The sequence below is a fragment of the Papaver somniferum genome, chromosome 6, assembly GCF_003573695.1.
Source record: "Papaver somniferum cultivar HN1 chromosome 6, ASM357369v1, whole genome shotgun sequence".
Lineage (NCBI taxonomy): Eukaryota > Viridiplantae > Streptophyta > Magnoliopsida > Ranunculales > Papaveraceae > Papaver > Papaver somniferum.
Genome location: NC_039363.1, coordinates 99,021,068 through 99,044,605, shown reverse-complemented (window position 1 = coordinate 99,044,605; position 23,538 = coordinate 99,021,068). Strand labels below are relative to the sequence as shown.

Here is a 23,538-nt window from a genome sequence, read left to right as displayed (position 1 = left end):
TCATCTTTTTGAAGCTCCAACAACAAGACTAATCCTCAATTCATCCTCTACATGAAGATAGACTAGTTTGGACTCTAGAAAGAAGTGGAATATTCACTATAAAGTCTGCATATAGAAGAATGTTTGAAGAACAGAACAATGGTCATTTCGTTGGCCAAAGAATGCAGAAATATTTTAAAAGACTGTGGAAACTACCCTTGCTGCCAAAAATAACCCAATTTCTATGGAAATGTCTGCAAGACATCCTGCAAACCAGAGATAAGCTATATTATGTTATTCAAGATGGAAATTATGACTGTCCATTATGTTCTCAAGCTTTTGAGACATCTTCTCACATTATTATACACTGAAACACTTCTAGAGCAGTGTGGTTTGCTGTTCTTGGTCTGCATATACAGCATGATGCTAATTTGGTAGACTAGTTCTCCAGCTGGTTTGATAAAATCTCAACTAATCAGATTCAACAAGATGATATCTGCAAAATAGCAATAGCGGTCTGGTGCTTATGGGCAGCAAGATGTGACACTGTCTTCAAGGATTCAAAGATTACTCTTGATTCAATCATTCACAGATGCAAGCTGGAGATTGATCTCTTACAAAAAAAAAAAAAAAACCTACAAATCTGCCTATATAAGTTCCTAGACAGTGTAGATCCAGTCTACACTGGATTCCTCCTCTTCTGGATACTCTCAAAATTAATGTTGATGGTTATTTTAAATGTTATAATAAAACTGATGGCATTGGTCTTATAGTGCGTGATTTTGCAGGTGCACATAGGGGATCCAAATGCATCTAATTAGAAGCTGCATGGAGTCCAGAGCATGTAGAAAGTTGTTAGAGCATTGCTCGGTTGAACCCACCAAATGTTGGTATGTCAAGTTTGGTTGTCATATTTTATTAAATCAAAACTCATGTTAAGAGTCGCTTGATTATGTAATGAGTTAAACTTCGTATAGGTTAGCTTGAAAGTATTAGGATATGAGATATTACAAGTATTGCGAAGTCTTGAATATGTGAAGAATCAAGGAGATACAACGACAACAATGATCATTCCACTTGAGGTTAGTGATATTTGACTTGAACTGTTTCATTCCCTAACGTATCTTTCAAGTCGTGCATATTGAAAACATAATTGTGAAGCATATTTGAACTCTAGATAGACATAGTATTAAGGAATACAATACGAGGTTTATTTCTTAACCATTAAACTTTGTAGATAAGACATCTCCATAATCATTTGAATGCTATTGTGATTATGTATGGGTATAAGGTGAGGATTTCATCCTAGGGAACAATGTTTACATGTGTTCTAAGGAAGTAAGTTCATAAACTTGTTTGTGGACCAAAAAGGAAATTTTCAGGAGTTATTGGTTTTGTTATTCATTGCATATCTTATGAACAACCAATATGTGTGATAGAGTATAATCGCTCACAACTTGTTGTGTTCTTGGTAGAACTATTCACAAAGTCCTGACTTTTGTATTGATATAACTTTTATTAGTAAAACCAATCTTAAGTAATCAATGTGGTATGATCGGATTATGTATGCCTTGGGGAAAGGGAACCGATCCTAGTAAGGGAAAGGGAACCGATCCTTGTAAGGGGTGCAGTACATCAAGGGGAACCGATCCTTGTATGGGGTGCAGCAAGGTTTATAGCAGAAAGGGGAACCGATCCTATGGACATGTGCAACACATATAAGTTAGATACCATATATATGTGGGCAACCGATCCTAGTACCTAGTCAACCGAATCTTTGGGAAGCTAGTGTGACTATGCGTAGTACTCACATGGAGGTAGAACCGAAACTTGTTTTGGTAGAACCGTAAACCCATGATTGTGATTGAATGTTGGTTTGATCAATCACATAGTTCTTGAAAGTCAGATGGATCAATTCTAAACTTGTTTGGAAGTGTGGAAAATCGTTTTCAAGGTTGTAAGTGTGAAAGAGAACTTACAAAGTAAAGATGTCGACAAACTTTGAACACGTGCTGTGAATGTTTACTTCTATAATTGTTCAAAGATATTCCTTAATGGCTAAGGGAAGAGAATCCCAGGATCGAAACATAAGTAAGTTAAGAATCTTTTAATTAAGGTTATTAATTTCATTTTGTATGGAAATTACAGAATTAGTAATGTGCATTTACTAATTAGATTTTCCGAGAGATTTCGATCGCTATTTTTGGACAGAGCATTTCCAGGAATTATTAAAACCGAATATGTGCATTTATGAATATCTTGAGAATATTTTCGGTTTTGGAAATTCCTTGGTGTCCAAAATTCCTTGTCTATGATACACGAAGTTTGCCTTTCTAGCAAACTAATCCTTCATAACAACAGACTTCCTCTTTTGTCTTTGTTACTGGTGTAGCCGCCTATCGGAGAGGAGAGTAATCTAATTAGGTGAAATCTCTTACGGCCACTCAGTTTAAAGTCTTCTTTGGGATTGAGAAGCTCTAGCGCGATCCATTGGTGGGAAACTAGATAATTGCGGCTTATCTTTGTTTTCAATTGATTTGATTGAATAACGGTGGTTGAAATCCGATTGCACCTAGTTTGTTTATTCTTGAGAATCTTCTCTTCTGATATAAGATTCACTCAAACTAGATCAGAGTTTCGACAGAGATCTTTAGACTGTTGTTAGTTCTAAAGACGATCTTGTGATAATCCATTGTTAACAGACTCCGTTCTGTGCGTGATTGATTACAAGAGATTCAAGTGATTGTGTGCAGGTTTTTATTGAAGATTTAAGAAGATTTGAAGACAAAGAAGATATTGAAGATCTGACTTGGGTTTTATAATCTTTGGTGTGCACAATACTTGTTTGGGTAAAAGAGGATCCAATTAATAATCGGTTTATCCTTGTGGTAGATTGGATTGATTAATTGAGTAGATCGGCATCAACACAGTTCTTCGGATTAAAGGTGTTGTTGGCTTAATCTTAAACGATTACCTTTGGGTGATTGAACATAAGATAGATCTAAACCCGACGAAGGAGTTTATGTTGAGATAAACGGAAGAGCCTTTGTCTGACTCATATCACTTGGTTTAATAGAGTTGATACCAAACAGATTTCTTGTTCGTTTACTGTTTGGAATATGAACCAAAGGGATTGTTCTAAGTACGTGACTTATTTATAAGTTGGAGGTGTAGGAATATCGACGGAACTAAGTGACCTATAGGGTTAGTTACTTGGTCTCAACTATACGAAGTTAAGTGTAATTTTGTGTAGCGGCTTAATCCTGAGAGTATTCAATTCTGGACTAGGTCTCGGGGTTTTTCTGCATTTGCAGTTTTCCTCGTCAACAAAATCTTGCCGTGTCATTTACTTTTATTTTCCACATTATAATTGTTTTATTATAATTAAAGTAAATTACACAAACGTTAATTTCTATCCTACTGTGTTTGGTTAAGTTCGAACCTTTGTGTCAAGTAAACATACTTCGTTGTTGTATTGTCTCGATCTTGTATCCATAGATGATCACAGGAAGTGTGAACCGATTAGTTGTATTGTCTTGACTCAGTACATAGACAATCAATTTCGAAGAAAGGACTTATAGGTAGGAAAAGTTTTAGCTTGAGGTATATTTGGGTACCCTCGCTTTTTCAAAAGTAAAGGTCTATGGGAAGTTGTCAAGTGGGCTCAAGACATGCAACTAGTGAAGGTTCATTTTGAGCTGGATTAGCAAATTGTAGCAGAAGCAGTTAATGAAGAAAGAACAAACGTGGACCGGAGAATTCGAAATTTGCTCTTGGATATCAAAAGAGTTTTCTCTAATAATAGTTCTTGACAATGCAAATTATATACCCAAATAAAAAAAATTAAGTGGCAGACATATTAGCAAAGTATGCCAAAGTTTCTTGTCTTAGTAGTGTTTGGTTATTATCTATCCCTGAAAATATTCTAAGTCAGATTCAAGAAGATGCAAACATTATAAACTCTGAAATTTAATCAATACATCTCTTGTTTTTTAAAAAAAAAAATCACTTTTCCGGGAGCAGTGATATTAAGGTTAAAATGGTAAATCAGCTGCTCCCTCTATCCTCCTTATCATCCTTAGGGTCTCTACTGTACAGCTCTATATTCATCTCAAAAAAACAGCCGCTCTTCCTCTGCGGCGGATCTTAAATTACCTACAACCATGGAGAAGAAAACCACGAGAAATAAACAAGAAGCCTCACAAATACCAGCAGCATACGCAAGAGATGAAGAAGAAGAAAACAGGATCATAACTTCAAGCCTCCCAGATGATGCGATTCTGCACATCCTCTCAAAGTTACCTACAAAATCAGTATTAAGATTCAGATGTGTATGCAAACACTGGTGCTATAATTTATTCAAAGACTCAAATCTTGTTAAAGCTCACCTCAACAATTTACTGGTTGGTATCTTCGTGGATAGGCCGATGCCATTATATCTTGTTCAATCTGCATTCTCGACTATGGTAACAATTTCAATCCACAACCATACTAGCTTTGTTTTAGATTTCAAGAACAGCGATGATTACAGATTGGTGTTAGAGAAACGATTAATCTACATAGGCAACAGTCTCTTTATCGTAAGACAATGTTCTCCTTTAATCCAAAAGAATCTATCTGATTTGAAGACAATTCCAATATGGGTGTTCATATATGGTGTGCCTTTTCATTTATGGAATGCTGAAGGGCTTACCGAAGTCTCTAGCTGCTTAGGTGTGTATCTTATGGCTGATGATGATACTATTAACAGGACCAGATTACGTCGTGCCAGAGTGTGTGTTCAAATTGATCTTGATTTCACTTATCCTAGTTCTATACCTCTGTTAAATGATGGCACGATTGAGAAGGAACTTCCGGTAAAGTATGATTTTAAGCCCCCAAAATGTGATGGTTGCAAAATTTTTGGTCACTATCCTTCTAACTGCCCAACGAAAGGTCTCAATGAGAAAGATAACAAGGAGCAGCTGAATACTTGAATCCTATTCGTGATGGCTTTGCGACAATGGAGAATGGTGGTAATTGTTCTTTGCTAATGAGAACCTGGAAGTAGCTAATGAAGGCTTAAACGTAGGAGTCATAGACAAGAATCTAACCAGAAGAATGGGCAAAATGAGCTGACATCAATGAACGGTGGTGGTGAAGGGGTTCTGCTAGGCTTAACTGGAATGGAGTACCTAGCGGTACAAACTTAAGTCGTGGGAGGAAAAGAACCTCAGCCGAGAAGAGACAGCTGTTTGTTTAGGATTTTGGTTGTTTGCCTAGTTTATCTCGGCTGCTGTTATTGTTTATCTTTGCCTGCCTTGTGCTTTTCCTTTGGTTGCCATGTGAATTGGCTCCTCCGCCATTCTTTGTTGCTGCACTAGAGTGTCCTTTCTTCTTGTATTTCTTTTCTTCTTTTCTTCAATAATCATAACATTCGAAATCGTAACTTTTCTTTACTTATTTTCTACTACCCCATGAAACAAATCCCCACTAAAAGAACAAAAATGGTAGGACTACCATGTTCACGATTAAGAGTGGTGGTGGAAGGCTTCTTTTAGTTCTTCTACCTTCCCCATGGGTCATCAAATTCTGATTTCCTGTGATGGGACCCTAGTTAGTAAGTTCGCGAATGTATCACGAATTTTACCGTTTTATTCGCGTACGTTTGCAATTCCGAACCCAAAACGCATATTATGTGGCATTTCTGGATTATTCGCGAATCGTTCACGAACTTTACGTATCCCGAATGATACGTCCGCTTAATTCGCCAGAAACTCTTTAGCTTTTACGTTTTCAAAGGCCTCTTTTTGGGGCTTTACTGCCTCCCAAACATACACGACCCAATATTAGACGTTGTAATTTTTATGAAACAAAAATGACAGAAGAGATTTGAAGGTGAAGGTGAGAGAGATCTAAAACTCGCTAACCAAGCGTCTAAACCACTATACCGCGTCCTCTGTGATGACTAATGTTGTATATATTATTAATATCATCATACTAAATTTATTTTTTCTTTAAATAACTCACACATATGCATAAAAATTAGTTTATGACCTTATAAATACTAATTATTTATTATATATAGATACCGAATTTTCATAGCCGAACTCACATTTATAAATCGAATTATACACGTACGTATGCCGTTCCGAATTACTGACGAATCATATTCCGTTGACCGAATTTGGATTTTACAAAACCGTATAATACCCGTACGTTTGCCGTTCCGTACGCTTGCCGAATCCCGAATTGCTAACTAGGGATGGGACCTTAAGAGCCAATCCAGGTGCTGCTGGGTATTGATTTATTGATTAATGCAGTTCAGGTAGTTTTGTTGTTGCAGTTCAAGGGTGGCAAACAAATTTCATAGCAGAGATCATGGCTGTGTATGCAGGTGAATGCTGTGGCAAATCAACATTACCATGTCTTTTTTAAAACTGACTTTTAGGGCTGCAAATCAAGTTTTTTCTTCTCAAAAGCTTCCGTGGTTTGCAGTTACAAGGTGGAATAGAAATTTGTGCTGAATTGGTTGAGTATTCCTTTGTACATAGTCAAAGAGAGATGAAATTTTCTAGACTCGAAAAAATGAGAGTCCTTTACAAACAATACTACTACTTAAATGGACAACTCCTTTAACTCTTATACCTTTCTCAGCCTTTTCAAAAATAGTTTTGGGTAAAAGGGTAGCTTATGACTGACTAAACACTGCTTGAAAACAGGGAAGTTGCAATCTAAATCTTACTGAAACAAAATTCAGAATAACCTTCAGGTTTATATCTGAACCAGTTACACATACCATGGTATAAATGACAAAAGGTAAAAATCACAGTGCACTACAGAGTTGCATTGAATAGAACAAGGATTTCCACTTACATTGGCAAAGGAACAGTCTCATCCAAACAATATCAGTTCGCAGCTCTAGTTTTTCTAATTTCCTTGAATGGAAACAAAGCTAGACTAAAACAAAACTACACTAATATTCAGCATTAAGGAACGAAAACGTGACAAAAACTGTATTTCTTGGCCACTACCCTTAGATAATAATCTGTGTCTCCATATGATCTTCATATATAATTGTTGTTCATTATCCGTAAGTAAGTCCTTTAACGTCCTAAATCTAAAATAAAACTGTCTAGGAAAGGTTGGACGCAGTGCTAGATTCAGAGAGGAAAATGTACACATTCAGTGTTCAAGTAAATCAAAAGTGCAAAACTATGTGCAACAGTAACAGTAACCATACTTCCTGCTATCTAAGATAGGCTCCATCCATTTTAAAAGAAATTGTCACTGTCCCAAGTACTAATATCCAGAGTTGTAAACAGATATGACTAAAAGACTTCTCAGAAAAGCAAAGCATGCCAGCAGAGGAAACTACCCAAATTCAAAAGTTCAAATCCAAATTCAAAGTTCTATTCGCGGCCTAAGCAAAGTAATTACGACATGCGAAATCAAAATAACAAAGTATCCCAAAATTCTTAACCGCTAAAACAAGGCCTTGTGTCATATTATTATCTCTTAGCAAATAAGAGATTAACTATTTAAGCAGTATTGGTTATTGGTTAAAGAGGTAGTGTATGTACCGAATGCTACCAAGTACCAACAGATTATGTAGAACCCCTATACCGCTAGACCCAATACTGCTACCGCTAAAATAGTCAACCCCAAAGAACTCATTCACAAATAATATTAGCCAATATGTGACAGTTGTTTGGGCAACAAATACTGTTTTTCTTTTTGTTTGGGTGATAGTTGTTTGTTCACAGAGTGCATAGAATTGAACAAACAGTCATCCAGACAAATTGAATTACACATAACATTCAGGGTTGCATCCAAACTATAAACAACTGTCTACTGTCTAGTTAGTTATTCAGAGTTTGGATGCAAAGCTAGATTCACAAAATTTACACAATTCAATATCTTAGCATCTAGAGTTGTAAATGGTAGAGTTATTAGTGGAAATTTAGCACCAAGGACTGGGCTGTGTCCCAAACCAAAATTAAAAAATAAATACAGGAAAGCAAAACTATGTCTAGCAAGTCTTTCCTGCTAATCTGCAATAAGCTTTCACATCAGAGTTGTGAACTAAACAGACAATGCCCTAGACAATGATAATTACAAGCAAACTGAATATTAAACATGCCTAGAGGGTAAATTACCCAATTTCGACAATTCTATTCACAGATTTAGGTTCACTACATACCCACAAAATACTATCCCCATCACCACATTCTCATCATACATTAGAGCTATTCCCAGTCATATTACTACTACAGAAAAGAACTTCAAACAAACATATGAACTGCGTATCACAAACAAAGCATCTAACTACTGATTAACACCATTAGCCAAAATACCCAATTTCATAATCCAAGGTTTCATTTGCATTAAACGAATAACACAAAACCTGATAATTAACAAATCCCTAAAAGACCATTAAAAACATGACTGATATTATATTCCGCACAGCATATCATTATACCAGAAACAAAATTGTACCCACTATCTGTCTTAAAAAACAAAAGGGAAAGTTTCAAAACCCTAAAAACAAAGATAACAGTAATAATAATAACCTGAGAAAGATTGAGAGATAAACCTAATCAATCAATCAATCAACATTCTGCATGATATCATCAGTGGTGAACTTAGTACCCTTATCCTTATCAGCAGCAGCTCTTCCCTTAGCTTTACGATCCAATAGCGATTTCCTATCCTTATCAAGTCTGAGCTTAGTAATGACACACTTTGATGGATTAACACCAACATTGACAGTAGATCCATTAACTTTCTCTCTGGTAATCCTCTCAACATGAATAACCCACTTCTTACGGTAAACCTGAATAACCTTTCCTTCACGACCTTTGAATGTTCCTCTAACAACTTGAACCTCATCGTCTTTACGAACAGGGACTGATCTGACGTTGTATTTGCTACGAAGCTCAGATGATAGCGGTGAAGACATCAGAACACGGCGAACACTTGATGGTGCAGTGAAATGAGCCTTACGGTTCTTCCTCCTTGAGGATGATACTCTTGGGTTGAACTTCATCTTCTCTGCTGCTAGGGTTTTTCCGCTCGGCTGCTGCAAATGAATGAAGAAGGAGGCAGGTTTGGGGAAAGTGATGGTATTTATATTTGTGATTTTAGGGTTTTGAGGGAGTGGTTGGTATTTCAGCCCAATGAAATTGTCGGTTTGTTGAATCCGACAGGGTTTTTAGAGTGGTTTATATTTCAGCCCAATGGAGTTGTCCGTTTTACGAGTCCGACAACTTTTGGGGAGTGGTTGATATTTCAGCCTGAGGGAGTTGTTAGATGGATCGGCCCGAAAAAGGGTGTCGGTTCTATGAATCCGACAAGGTGATTTGCTATTGCTGCTGGGTATTGGGAGAGGAAGAATGGGATTGATGGTTGCCCTTCTCTACTGGAGAAGGAAATGTTGAAAGTCCCAGCTATTACAGAGATTCCTCGGAACTATGGACGGCACAAAAATCAGAGATGCAGCATTGTTTGGGCTCGGAAGCTGTGGAATCAGATATAGGCTGTATGCCTATTTGGTACATTTTCATTTCAACACATATCATATAGGTCTGACTACTTAATAGATATAGAGAATCATCCGGGTCAGGATTAAATTTCAAATTTTGAAGTTTGAACTGTTAAGAGTTCATACATAGTCAAGTAGTAGAAGTAAATTAAATTTGCAAAACTAACAAACTAGAGCCTGGTTGATAGCCTTCTCAATCTAGATCCCGTGGCTTCAGATCAAAAATCTTTTATTTTGACAAGAAAAGGGCAAATTAAATTAAATACAGTGGACGTCACCAAACAATCTCGTCAGATAGGGCCTCATACCATGGCGGCACAGTGGGCAAGCAGCAATTTTGTTGACCAAGGTACCAGACATCTTGAGTGAAAAGCATGTCCGCACATTATCCTGATAATATCACTGTGCTGTTGTAATATATTCAAACAAATCGAGCAGGTTTGTCCATGAAAATGAACAGAATCTTGCAATGTTAAACTCCCATGTGCAGGACTGAATAGAAAAGCTCTTTCCGGGAGACACGTAGCCCCATAGGGGTTTTCTCTCCTTGGGATACAACTCTTACCACAAAATCTTAATGCATGCTCCCCTTCAAAATCATTGTCCAGATCGACTACACATACAGTAGTAATATGTGCAAGAATGATCACCACTTCTGGCTTAGTCTCAACAGGGTTTGCTGCAATTTTTCTGCAAAACAATGATACTCGGCGTTTAAAGAAATTCAGAAACCTGGCAGCAGTGTGCTTGTTTCTGCTGATGTACATAGATAAAAGAGACTTGGGATCGCAACAGTGGGAAAAGACATCCTCGGCAAGTATATATCATCAAAGTCGATCTGAAACAATCTCCATGATGATAAATCTTTGCTGGGTGCTTGAGACGGAGATGAAACGTGAAGGTGGTTCAAGAGTAAACCACTCCTAGTGCGATAAACTTGCTTTTCTCTTACCTGGACCTCAATGAAAACTCGAGTTCTGGTAGAAGGATGTGACCACCTTCTTCTCTGTTGTTGCAGTGCAAATCGAATAGGAACCGGTTTATCATACAAGGATAGAGTCCCGAGAATGGCATCTTAATCTGAAGCAAAACTCACCACCAAATTTCCTATAGAGCAAGATAAAACTAGGCAAAAAAATGAAAACAAGGCTGAACGATCTGTGGTGTTTGAAACTAGAAGAAGAAAGATTAGGCTAAAATTGTGAGTAAATAAAACTAACAGCTGTGAGTTTGAAACTAGTTACCACCGCAGATCCAATTGTAATTCAGAATGCAGAGAAAACGAATCGACCAACTTATATTTATAGCTTAACATATGGATTAAATTAGAATTATTGCTCGAATAGGAAACCACTCATAGTTCTGATTTCCTTCCAAAACTCTGGATTTCCTATGCGGACTACAGAATTCTTATTAGTTTAGATAATGGAAACCAAAAGCTAAACTGATAGGTTTCTTCCTGATTCTATGACTAGCAGCAGCGCCTGAGCCTTCATACCCCGAGAATATAAATTAACAGAGAAACTGTTATACTGCAAATTTTGAACCGGCCATTTTATTAACTGGTTGAATATTAACGTTACAATGAGTATTTCATGTTTCAGGAGTCTCCGGTTCATTTTGAATTGAATCAACTTAAATCCAATCTTACAGAAGGCTAGTGTACAAAGATATAAAGAACTGAAAAGGGTTTCATACAAACACATATGATACAATACAAGGGGCTTTAGTTGTTCTATACAGATGCAGAAGAAGCATTTTGATTTAAAAGTTCTGATTAGTCTTAGAAAAGAATAGATCAATAGGAATATACTTGCCGTCTTTTGCGGACACTTTACGCTTTTTGCTTTTGGTCTCTCCACTACTGCTTGGTTTCTGGTTAGACCTATAAAACAAATATGATGAATATGTCAAAAATGACTTCAGATGCTCACAAATGAATCAGAGTAGTCACTTCAAGAATGCTTGGCAGCTGAGATTATAACTGTAAGGAGTATTAAAAGTTTCACAAAAACACTACCTAAATTCTCTAGTTCAATATCCAAAAGTTCAGTTAACTTATCTGCATATGCAAGTTAATGAGTCCAAAAAGAAAAATGAAGGAATTAAGAAACTACCTCTGCAAAACAGTTCTTGGGGTCTGATGGGACTCCTCTTTCTGAAGCATCTCCGCAAAATGGTAATCAGAATGCTCTTGCCTTTCCTCTACAAAACTTTGAGGCAATTCATACCCACACAAAGAACACTTGTAATCATCAACCCAGTAAAACTGTTCTTCTTGAATGGACGACAATACAGTAGGATTCTCCATGATGTTTTCCTCTTTGTTCTTTCCATTTACATCCTGTACAGCTCTCGACGCTTCCACACCACCATCTTCACGCGATTGTGTGATATCCACCTACACATGAACCAAAAGGGAAATCTATGAGAGTACATCTAACCGAAGGTGGTAGCTACATATTCACTGGTTACCAAAACCTTGAAGTATCTTTACAGAAAAACCATAAGTTAGCCATCAATTTCATCAGTACATATTTGATGATTTTATACATGTGTGCACCTCGGATAGGCAATCATTTCTAAAGGCTGGATGGGCGTCTTTGTCACTAGCAGCGCCATCTTTTTGGTAATCGAGTTCAAGGTGATGTAGAGAATTAGAGTTCATTGAATTCTCTTCATACGTATAATCAGAACCAGAAATACTGATCTTCTCACCACCATCAATATGGTGATCAACATCTGCGTCAAACATTAGTTGGTTGCCACCCATGTCTGTTCTCACAGAACTGCTACTACTCATGGCTTTTGCAGAAGCATCTCCTATAATAACAAAATTCTTCAGTGTCTTCTGCAACGGATCAGCATGCCCAGCTTCACAATCACTGAAATGAGACATGCGTAGACCTGCCAAAACAAAACAATAAAAATCTACTCAACAGTCTTCAGACAATGCTAAACACAATAACTAGAGTTATCATGTCTCAAATAATAATATATCCTAAGTTTTGACCAACTGTAATCTGAAAAGGATATCATTCTATTGTTTTCCTGTAGATGCTAGTCCTTTCGTATATCTGCAAAGGTTTGCATTAAAGCCAGAAAATGCATAAGACTATTCTCATTTGTAATTGACACAATCAATTTTGCATCAACTTCTTGACATAAAACTAATAAATCTCTGGACTCTCATTAAGGTGAGATGTAAGTAGAAAACGCAAACACGCAAAACCAGGAACCGCGTATGACCACTAACAAGTAAGAAAACGTATCAAGAAAGTGGATGGCTTTTCGCTCGTGAAGAAACATCAGTCTGCTGGTACTTTATTGAAACATCATACGGTAAAAAGCAGAAGCCCAAATACGTCCGCGCTCCTTACCCATCAGTCTCAGTGAAAGAAGAAGCTCGGCCTTAAGCAACTTGGAAGCCTGATTTAATATATCTTCGCTGGAATAAATAAACTTTGGCAAAGTTACAGCTCTACTCCGAACCTGTGGCACAATTTGTCAAACTTACATGAGGAAGATGAGAAAAGAAAGAGATGGATATTTTCAGAAGTTGTGATAAACACACAGACTTTATTTTCTTTCTTTCAATGCAACGAATCAACATATTACAGATTACAGTTCAAAACTAGAATAGAGGCGAGTTCTAGTTTTATAAAACTGGGAAGATAATACAACAAATTTATTAGTTTTATGCTGATCAGGATTTTGATAACCGGTTATTACCTCAAAAGAAGCAGTTTTTAGATTTAGCGTCAATGTGCGACCATAGAGACCTTCTTTTTGCATTTCAGTTGATAGAGTCTCTGATATATTAGCTGCAGCAACAAAGGAGGATTAATAAACCTTCATGATATGTTGTTATGGATTTGGCAAAAATGATCTCGAGTATGCACTTGCATGCACAACATGTTTCTTTTGCAAAAAGAACTGCAAGGAGTTAAGTTAAGAGAGCAGATATTAGTAGGCTGAAACAACTTGCTTACCCAATTTTTCATAAAGCTTTGCCTCGTCGCCTGTGGCTGAAAATGTTCTCTCACTACTCATACTCTTTCGTAACCTACCTTCAGGAGCATCTGTTTTTCCTAATCCCATTGCAGCAGATAGGAAAAAATCTACAATGAAAATTACAGAATAACTCATACACAGTTTGGCACCAGCACCACATATTGATCAGAATCACTGTAAGTCGGTTATATAGAAACTAGGAACGTGAGAAGATCAGAGACACTTCCTCACCATCACTTACATTTTCAGTTGCCACTAAACAAAAAGAAAAGATAAGTCGGGCCATGAAAACTGAACATCATGAGACCTCATACAATGACAAAGATCCTATGTTCGGCTACCAAGTTCCAGGTTTCATTTTAATTTCAATTTCTTCTTTCTAATCAAAAAGCAAGATACACATGCACCCAGGAAAAAGAAAGAATCTGGAACTCTGAACCTAGTCAACAACTTCGTACTACCATGGAACACACTATAAACCCCAATGAATAAAGGTTCACTTTCAGCATTCCCTCAAGCATCAAATAGTTGACCAGTCCCCATTTTGCAGAGGATGAGATAGAAATAGTAGCATATAATCCAGAAACCAATAAAATGTTTCTAACATCCTTTAAGCACGCGAAATGTCCGTACATCAAAAATATAGAAGAAAAAGCATTGAGGAGGAAACAAACCTGATGACGAAGAAGAAAATAATGCATAGAGAAACGCCCTTTTTACCAACATCTCATCACAAGTTTTGATTCCAAGAACTTCTCTCAAGAGACTCTCTGTGACCTTACCAATGCCCCCAATCTGCATTCGGAGTAACAATCAAGAGTTTAAACTTGAACCATATAAGATGGGTTATTTGGTTGGTCATTGTACAAACCTTTCTATAGGTATTTAATTAATACAGAATCAAGATTTTAAACTTGAACCATATAAGATGGGTTATTTGGTTGGTCATTGTACAAACCTTTCTATAGGTATTTGATTAATACAGAACAAGGATACCCTACATATTCAGGCATTACTAGACATTTTCAGATTTATTTTGGATAAAAGTTACACACTTGTTATGTCGATTTGCATCAGTTCATTAAAGGGGTATATAAGAAAATACCTTACGAATACGGAGTGATGATATAAATGTCCTGACAGCAGTTTGATCATTAGGCAAAACAAACTGCCCATTTGGTTTATTTATATCAGAGCAGACCTACAAACACATATGGACGTTAATTTCAAAGAAGAATTTGTTGTTCCCTATCCATGAAGTATGTATATTACTATATATTACAGAAGGAAAACAAGTAATTAATTTTCCGATTCATAGTGTAGCTAAGGATAACCACAGAACCTTGGCAAGCAAGAGATTAGGTGCCACTCCAGCGCTACATGTAAGACCAGTTCCCTCATAAATATCTTTCCTGAGTTCGCCAGCAATCTTCACTAAGCCAAAACAACAATGAGAGGGAGTTAGAGAACCTGATTATCTGTTGTACAGCCTTCAATATGAGAAGAACAAGGCATTACTTAGGAAACAGCTAATTGATATGTAAGCGTACTTCTTCACCACTCACGCTCCTTTCTTTGCAGATTTCAGTTATATCTAGGTACGCCTCATCCAAACTAGCTGCGATGAAATTCTGGTCGTATTTCTGAAAAACTAAGAAACCGAATCTCGTATATCAAAATTACGAGAAAGATCTACAAAATGCATTCTACAAGTATCTTAGAAGTAAAGTATCTAACCTTTTCTGGTTAAATCACTATAATAGTTATATTTCGTGAAATCCACAGGAACAAACACCAACTCTGGGCATAATTTACGTGCAATAAAACCAGGCATTGCAGCACGAACTCCAAACTTACGTGCCTAAAGAACAAGAGTTGGTAAGACACAATTTCAGTAAACGCAAAGTCAACTCAACTCTATTGATACCTAAAACATTAAAAAAACAATTAAGAAAATGCACTTGTTCAAGTTCACAACTATTATCATACTCAAACTTACAATAGCAATTCACACCTCATAATTAGCTGTAGAGATCATTGACATGCAGCCAACAGCCATGGGTTTGCCTTTCAATGAAGGATCTGCTAATGTCTCAACAGCTGCATAAAAAGCATCCATATCAACATGCAACCAGGTCTTGGACAAGTCTCGTGCCGCTTCCAGCTCTACCATTCTCTTATCGGCAACCTGGAAATAAGAAAATGAGCAAACAAAAATAGCATCCATATTCAGTTGCTTTCACTCTCCAAAGTTCGTACCAAGAGAAACAAACTAACTTCTTAATCAAACAAGCAATAAATGTATATCAACACATGGGCGTTCATGTGTTTGGATGTTTATCAGTGTACATACCAATACAATCGAAAAATGACTCAGACGGTTACATAGACAAATTGACACATACCATCTGATAATGAGATATGTCCGCTTCAGAGAGCTTTTCGCATTGAGCACGCATGTTCTCTATTTTTTGTTTTATATATGCATCCTTGCGTTCTTCGTTCTCAAAATATTTAGAGCCATTACTCATTTCATAAACTATCTTTTGTACTTTCTCCTTGTCAACTCCATCCATTCCTAAAACACCGAAGTCAAAAGTCAAACCAAAACATTCTCTTTATCTCATATAATTGACCTTTCTGAAGGAAACCCTAACTCGTCTATTTCCTTGCTCATGTCTAGCGTCAAGAGAAAAAAAGAAGAAAAAAAAGGGAAATGGGGAAGATGAAAGGAATGGACTAGAAGAGGCCCGAGACGAATGACTAAACTACATATAAAGAAAATTTTAAAATTCCTACCTTTTAGTGGAACCGTTTTGAGGCATACTCGGTTTTTTTTTTTTTTTTTGTGGCGGGCGACCGAAAGAATTAGTGGCGACGAATAAGATAAAATAGGGTCACCCAAACCTAAAATGAGGCCATCTTTTATCTCTCATTTTTTTATAAGGGAACATTATTTAAATATCCCTCAAAATCCGCTCCTTAAAATATACCTTTATTCAATTTTTAAAAATACCCTTACCTTCTGAAAAGTAGAAGCAACTAGCACAAGTTGCTTTCAGAAGTGGACGCAACTAGCACAAGTTGTTTCCAGAAGTGGATGCAATTTTATACAAGTTGCTTACAAAAGTGGAAACAACTTTCTCAAGTTGACTTCAAAAAAAATATTTTTTACCCCTCGGGGATATTTGTGCAAGGTCAACAAAAATAGAGGGTATTTATAACATTCCCACTTTTTATAATATCGATTCTCCCCTTAACAATTGTTAGTTTAGTTTACAATCGGTAGTTTATATTATATAAAGGAAAAATGTTTTAGTTTTGTAATTTTAAGATTTTAGAGTAGAAAAAAGGAAAAAAAAATGGTGGAGAATATCATTTTTTCTTAAATCAGCAACAAACATGGATGGGTATGAAGAAGAAGGTGAGAAACATCATGAAGAATATCATGCTCAAGGTTCAATACTGATTAAAGAGACAATTAAATGCATTCAGCACCACTAACGTCTCAGAATCGGTAGATAATAAAATACTTTGTCAACCGATTATACCTTTCTGTTCAAATAGATACGCACAATCGATAGTTTCATGATAATTATTATCTACCGATTATGGTAGTAGCCCCAAATTCAAAATTTTCAAAAACCAATGGAATTTTGAGTTTCTCTATTTTCACAATCGGTAGACTCGTGATGTTCATTATCTACCGATTGTTCTAGTAGCCCCAAATTCAAAATTTTCAAAAACTAGTGGAATTTTGCATTTTTCTATTTTTACAATCGGTAGTTTCGGTAATGTTTTTTTACCTACCGATTGTACAATCGGTAGTCTCGTGATGTTCATTATCTACCGATTATAAAGTTTCCCCAAACTTTGTTTTTGCTGAAATCTCTAATTTTTCAAATTTGGGAACTACAATAATCGGTAGGTTAATAAGTTAATCTAACTTTCGAATATAAAGTTGCCCCAAATTTTGTTGTTGCCGAAATCTCTGATTTTTCGAATTTGGGAACTACAATAATCAGTAGGTTAATAAGTTAACTTAACCTCCGATTATGAAGTTGCTCCAAATTTTATTGTTGCCGAAATCTCTATTTTTTTTAGAATTTGGGAACTGCAATGACGGTAGTATACGAGCTTCACCAAACGTCCGAATAATAAGTTGGCGAAAATTTCGAGATTGGGTCAGAGTAATCGGCAGTTTATGAAGTTATTTATGAACTTCACCGATCTACTGATTGCTAACGGCCACAAGTTCCATTTCGAGTTTTACACTTTAACAATCGGTAGCCAAAAACTCTATACTAAACTACCGATTGTGTAAGGGCACTTAGGTAATCTCCGGAAATTTGGACATCCCATAATCGTGTCTATAAGTTGGGAATAGAAAAGTCGCCCCTCATTCTTTCAGGGTTGCCCCTAATGACGCCATGTTTTTTTGAGGCATAGCTAATGGCGCCAAAGTAGAATCACTAAATAAAAAACATCATCACTCCTTATCCATCCTTTTTTAATAATGATATAACTACCCTTACTTAATTAAAATTAATTATTATAATTAGGTTTAATGATGTTAATGATTGAATAAAGTTAAATTGTTAGTGTTATATCAGTAGATAAATCAAATCTTTGTGAGAGAGTTTGGTTTTTTTTGTGAGGAAGAAGAAGTGAAAAAAAAACCTAGACTATTAAGATTATTGAGCTTCAAGATGGATGATTCAAATGACAAAGGAGAATCTTCTTCTCGTAAACATAATATAATACATAGGTATGTTTAATGTCCTTTTTATAGGTTGAATTACTCAAAAAAATGATTTTTCACATGCAAATTCGGCAAACCAGAGAAAGGTTCGGCCGATAATCGCTATGATAGATGAACAGTTCGGCTCATTCGAAAAATAATACTTGTCGACCGAACACAAGTCAAAGGTTCGCATATAAACTAAATATTGAATCAGCCAAACTATTTTTAAATAACAAACTTGGCTTATAAAGTAAATAATCAGCCGAACCTTATACACAAAGACACCCTGGGAAATTAGTCATAAGGTTCGGATGATAAATCAAAATTTTTAATCAGCTTATCACCCGAACCTGGAAAAAATACTTCTTTTATCTTTTTGTATAGATCAGCTCTATTTTCATATTATCTAATCAACAGAACTTGCATTTCGCTAAAAATATTAAAGTAGGTTCGGTTGATAATTGAGATAAACGTATAAGCCGAATTGTTCGTAAGAACCTTCAGGGATGACGAACAAAGTGAAATTCGGCTGCTAATTCGTCTCAATTATAAACCGAACTTCACTCTGCAATCATAAAAAAAACTAAGGTTTTTTTAGGATTAAACCTATTCTATCAATCAAAAACAACAAAATAAGAAATGGGTTTTATAGAAAATATCTTCTAATACTTATTTCAAGAGTACCCGGTTGAATTTCTGATTGAATTTATGTTTCAACACCTTAAATTCATCTTGTTCTTCAATTGACGGATTAGAAGAAGAATTCAAACGCCTATCAAGTGCTTATTTATTTGTGCGAGTCATTTTATTGGACCGATCGAGCGAAGCAAGGAAGGATCTTTATATGACCACTTTTTTGTAAATCGTCATCATCAATCGACAAAAAAAGGTTTGGTGTCCCAAACCATTTTCAATGAACATTGAAAGGACTAAAGAGCCCTTATACATTTCCATCTCTCACTGAAATTAGTGTAAATACAACATTAAGAGAAGGATATTCGCGTGACTTTCAAACGCTCAGAAAAAGGACACGGAAGTTGGAATATTTTTAAATGTTGAGGGGCAGCTTAGTAAAACATGAGGTAGAGGCCTTGAGTTCGAATCCGGCCACCTCCAAAAGTTTCAAAAACTTTTTTCTTCCTTTCTTTCTTCTTCTTCCCAAAAGATAAACACATTCCTTCCCAGAAACACAAATCGACCCCAATCTCTTCTCCATTAAAATCATCTCTGATTACCTCCGTTTTCGAACAGAGAAGATAGATTGATTCACATAAACCCTGAACAATTTATAGATACGAATCAAAACCCTAGACAGAATTTTACTCAGAAATCAAAACCCTTAATGTCTTCGAATTCTCCAAATTAGGGTTCTTGAAGAGATGATGATGATTAGGGTTTGCTGTGAATCCCAGAGAAGACAATTGAAGTAATCTGGGGTGATTTTGAAACTAAAGAAGAAGAGTTAAAAAATGGGTGTTGATATTTGAGTTGATTGAGAGTCTGCTGGATAATGCAGGTGAGCGATTTCAGTATTGCTCAAAGTTGTAACTCGTCGTGGTCAGTCTCTTTCTTCTTCTTATGAATCTGTAAGTTGTCTACCCAATTTTGGGGTTTCATTCAGTAATTTTTTATTGCATCTATTGCTTTTTACGGTTTCAGATTCCTAAAGTTTCTCAAGTTGTTGCTTAATACATTAAGCATAGACATCTTACTCAGTAATCCAGTGTAAATTATCAGAAAATGGGGCATGATTTCTGTTTCTAGGGCCTTATTGTGCAGTAAGTTGAGTGTTATATATAGGCTTTGGTTAGGCTGCATTACCTCATGTCTGGTTTGGTTTTATAGGTTCCCACTAGAGGGTCTTCTTATATCTATTATCCTAATGATGTTAAACCTGAGATATGATGCTGCATATCAATGAACAACTGTTTAATTATTTGAGTTTAGAATTGATTGGGGTTTCACATTTTGCTGAACAGAAACTGTGTATCATTCGAATAATCTTTTGACAAATTTGAGTTCAAGCTGGATATCAAAACCTCTTTTGGAGATTAAGTATCAATTGGATACCGGCGCACTTGTGGAACAAGGTTCGAAGAGTCACTTTTCCACATTAGAGCGACTCTTGGCATGGGAGAAGAAGCTATACCAGGAAGTTAAGGCATGCATAATTTTCTTTTTTGTGACACAAAATTGAGAACCACTAGGATATTGAACATTGAATTCATTATAAATTGGCAATTTGAATTTTGATAATTCAGATTGTGAAGCCATTAGGTGTCTTGTCGAGTTTCAATGTAAGCTGTAGCATTAGTCTTAGTCTTAGAGGTTGCTTATATGTGTTATATGTTGCTTGATTTTTAGGCTCGTGAAGGGGAATATATGGAGCATGAGAAGAAGCTATCGAATTTGCAATCTTTGGAATACAGGGGAGGTGGAGAAGCTAATTGGACAAGACAAAAGGCATCTATAAAGAATTGGTTTAGGAATGATTACAGGGAAAGCATGGAAGAGCCGGAGCAATGGAATTGAAGTGGCAAGCAGTAAAGATTTGGCAGTGTTCTTTTGCTTGTTGTTGTCATCAGTTGGATGAAGTGGTATTGGCATAAGATGATGAAGTTGAGTTGAGAAGATAGACATGAAATGGTGAGTTGTAGGTGCAGTTTTGGTGTTGGGATGTTTGAACTGGAGTGGCTTGAACTGTGCAGTGAATGAAACTGAGATGCAGCTACCGATGATGCAAGAAAATGAGATGGTGTTGTTATTTATGAAGCTACAGAATGAATTTGATATTGCAGCTGCAATTGCAATGGATGCAGTGGACTGAAATGAGTTTAGAAGATCAGTGCTGGTGAATGCAGTTGCAGATAATGGTGGTATTGATCTGCAAATTGAGTTCATGCTGAGATGGAACTGAAGAAATGGGTAGCTGCAGTTGGTTTGTGTTGATTTGGTGTGAAGCAGTGGTCAGGGAACTGTAGGTGCTAAGGTGGTGCTGCAATGAAGAAAATGGGAGAGCTAGATATTGAGATTGGGAAGATGTGAAGCTGTCGCAGCTGTGGAATGTGGCTGAACTGAAGTTGTGATGCACAAATCCGCAATGAGGCGCAGCAGGAGCTTAGGCCTTGGCAAATTGGACCAGTCAGCTAAGCTGACTCTGACTCACCATCTGACTAGACATTGACTCCGTTCTTGACCGGGTTGACTCAGCTGACCGGAACGGATTGACTCGTTTGACCGGTTACCGGATGGACTTTGCCGGCCACCTAAGCTACTTTCCCGACCAACTTTTAGCGGTCGAACATCTCTTTTACAATATATTTTTTCATTTACAAATTTGAATCCATTTAATAACGCAGTGGTGTCGTTTCGTCAAGTTCTTCGGTCGGCCCTTCTACCGTGGCAACGGTTGTGCTAGTATCTATGCTTAATAGACGATCAAATGTTCATGAATCGATTATTAATTGTGACAATTAAAAAAATGTTGATTTTGATTTTGATTTTTTGATTTTGATTTTAAAGTTAGAGAAGAAGAGAATATGTTTAACTTTAAAGGTGATTTTGATTTTTGATTTTAGGTTTTTAAGGGTAAGGGCACCTTAGTAATTTAAATCGTTTAAAGATATATAAGTAATTGCACTACCCTTTATACACCCCTTGTAAACCAAGGATAATGAATAAGTATAATTTTTAATAGATAAAAGTTATACTCAATCGTGTTTGTAGTTTTCCAATCGAATCTGGATTTGATTAGAAATTCTTGAATGGCCTTATATTTTGATGTATAACGAATTATGGAGCCACCACAAAGGATGCATAACTATTTATACAATAAAAATTAGTTACATCAACGTATCGGGTATGCGCGCAACAAGCTGCGCCGCAAGCCCTTTTTGAATTGCAAATCTTATTCTTTTAAAAACAAACTATCTCGAACCAAGAGTCATGACATTACTGTGCATGACTTTCTGGACTCTCTTGAGAAGCCCAACCGTCTCAGGAGCCAAAAAACCAAATGTGTCAAAAGCAAAGGGAATAAAGACATGTCAATTATCATGACATGCTTTCTCATGTTTCGCTATCTTACCTGAGGCATCCATCAATGTTGCTTGTCCCATTGTAAACGAGTCATGTCCAATACCTACTAAAGGGGACACCCCAGTGAGGTCAACACATGCGTTTTTCCCGTTTTTCCCACCCAAAAATAAGAACATCGGCTGGCATAAGTGTTGATCTCCCTTCGAGTAGATCTGTCAAAAAGTCGACAGTCGCTTCTTTCTTTGCCGAAATACCTGCTCTCCATAATATATCATACAAAGTATCCCTCACATAATCATGTATATGTTTAAAACCTGGGTCTACCTTGCAATGAACTGCGTGTTCCCCGTAGGTATCGAGACACCCTATGAAACAAGCAGGACAACATGTATCCGAATGGTATAAAGGGATCATCAACTTGTATTTAAAGATGGTGCGGTACTCTAAGATCGACATCTTCTGTCCAAGGCATTCAATCGGAGTAGCAAGGAGGAAATCCTGGGCGTGCATTGCCAGTAGGCAACCGGAAACTGTTTTTTTTCTGTCCGAAAACTTATAAACCATGTCCATGTCTTTAACTACTTTACCAAAAAGAGCACTCGCCAAAGTACTTTGGGCTTTAGTTGGGGCGGTGTCTTTATAGGTAAAGATGTTAAAGTCAAAATCAGAGAGAGTTACTTGTAAATGTCCTTATATCATAAGATAATTGTTAGAGCATTGCTCGGTCAAGCTCACCAAGCATTGGCACGTCAAGTTTGGTTGTAGTATTTTAGTTCCAAAACTCGAAACCGCTTGATTTGATTACTAGAGTCAACTTCGTTAGGTTAGACAAGGAATATATAAATGTTGAGACTTACTATTGTTACTAATAAAGAACCTGAAGACGTATCAGTGTTAATGAACACATGATCCTTCAGTCGAGGTAAGTAACACAGACTTGACTTGTTCCAATTCTGTTTACATTATTTCAAGTCAGTATTTATTAAAAACGTAACATTCGAAGTATAGTATGTTTACTTATCTCTAATATCGATGACTTGGGCAATATATTATGACCAAAGTATCAAGGAAATACATACTAGTTGGTATATAAAACTTTAGTATATAGAATTATGAAGTATAATTTATCTATAGACTTTATGAATCAACATTACCCTATATAGTTGGTAACGTGTTACTATTTAGTGTGTTTGAACTTCCAAAAATGAAGTCAACCCCCAGGGTTATGATTTAACGTCAT

At 36.5% G+C, this 23,538-nt stretch overlaps 2 protein-coding genes and 1 long non-coding RNA gene across 3 annotated transcripts; 1 reads left to right on the top strand and 2 right to left on the bottom strand.

Moving 5' to 3' along the window:
- Positions 1–8,302: 8,302 nt before the first annotated feature.
- LOC113288558 (60S ribosomal protein L26-1-like) lies at positions 8,303–9,069 on the bottom strand. Its single transcript, XM_026537634.1, has one exon. The coding sequence runs from the start codon at positions 9,005–9,007 to the stop codon at positions 8,567–8,569; it is 441 nt and encodes a 146-aa protein (XP_026393419.1). The 5' UTR covers positions 9,008–9,069; the 3' UTR covers positions 8,303–8,566.
- A 1,978-nt stretch (positions 9,070–11,047) lies between these two features.
- LOC113285951 (DNA polymerase kappa-like) lies at positions 11,048–16,092 on the bottom strand. Its single transcript, XM_026534685.1, has 13 exons — positions 15,922–16,092; positions 15,531–15,704; positions 15,254–15,377; positions 15,067–15,167; positions 14,859–14,945; positions 14,622–14,717; positions 14,191–14,311; positions 13,495–13,623; positions 13,235–13,326; positions 12,883–12,994; positions 12,066–12,409; positions 11,620–11,903; positions 11,048–11,387 (listed from the first exon to the last, which is right to left on the bottom strand). The coding sequence occupies exons 1-13, from the start codon at positions 16,090–16,092 to the stop codon at positions 11,267–11,269; spliced, it is 1,956 nt and encodes a 651-aa protein (XP_026390470.1). The 3' UTR covers positions 11,048–11,266.
- A 3,289-nt stretch (positions 16,093–19,381) lies between these two features.
- On the top strand, positions 19,382–21,765 carry LOC113288557. The gene is made up of 3 exons (XR_003330657.1): positions 19,382–19,846; positions 20,240–20,415; positions 20,625–21,765. It is a non-coding gene; the product is annotated as an uncharacterized LOC113288557 (long non-coding RNA).
- Positions 21,766–23,538: the final 1,773 nt, after the last annotated feature.

Coding starts and splice junctions, on each gene's coding strand:
- LOC113288558 (XM_026537634.1), bottom strand. CDS start 9,007: ATGAAGTTCAACCCAAGAGTATCATCCTCAAGGAGGAAGAACCGTAAG.
- LOC113285951 (XM_026534685.1), bottom strand. CDS start 16,092: ATGGATGGAGTTGACAAGGAGAAAGTACAAAAGATAGTTTATGAAATG. Junction 15,378..15,530: donor TCTCTACAGCTAATTATGAG/GTGTGAATTGCT, acceptor CTTGTTCTTTAG/GCACGTAAGTTTGGAGTTCG. Junction 14,946..15,066: donor GGAGCGTGAGTGGTGAAGAA/GTACGCTTACAT, acceptor GGCTTAGTGAAG/ATTGCTGGCGAACTCAGGAA.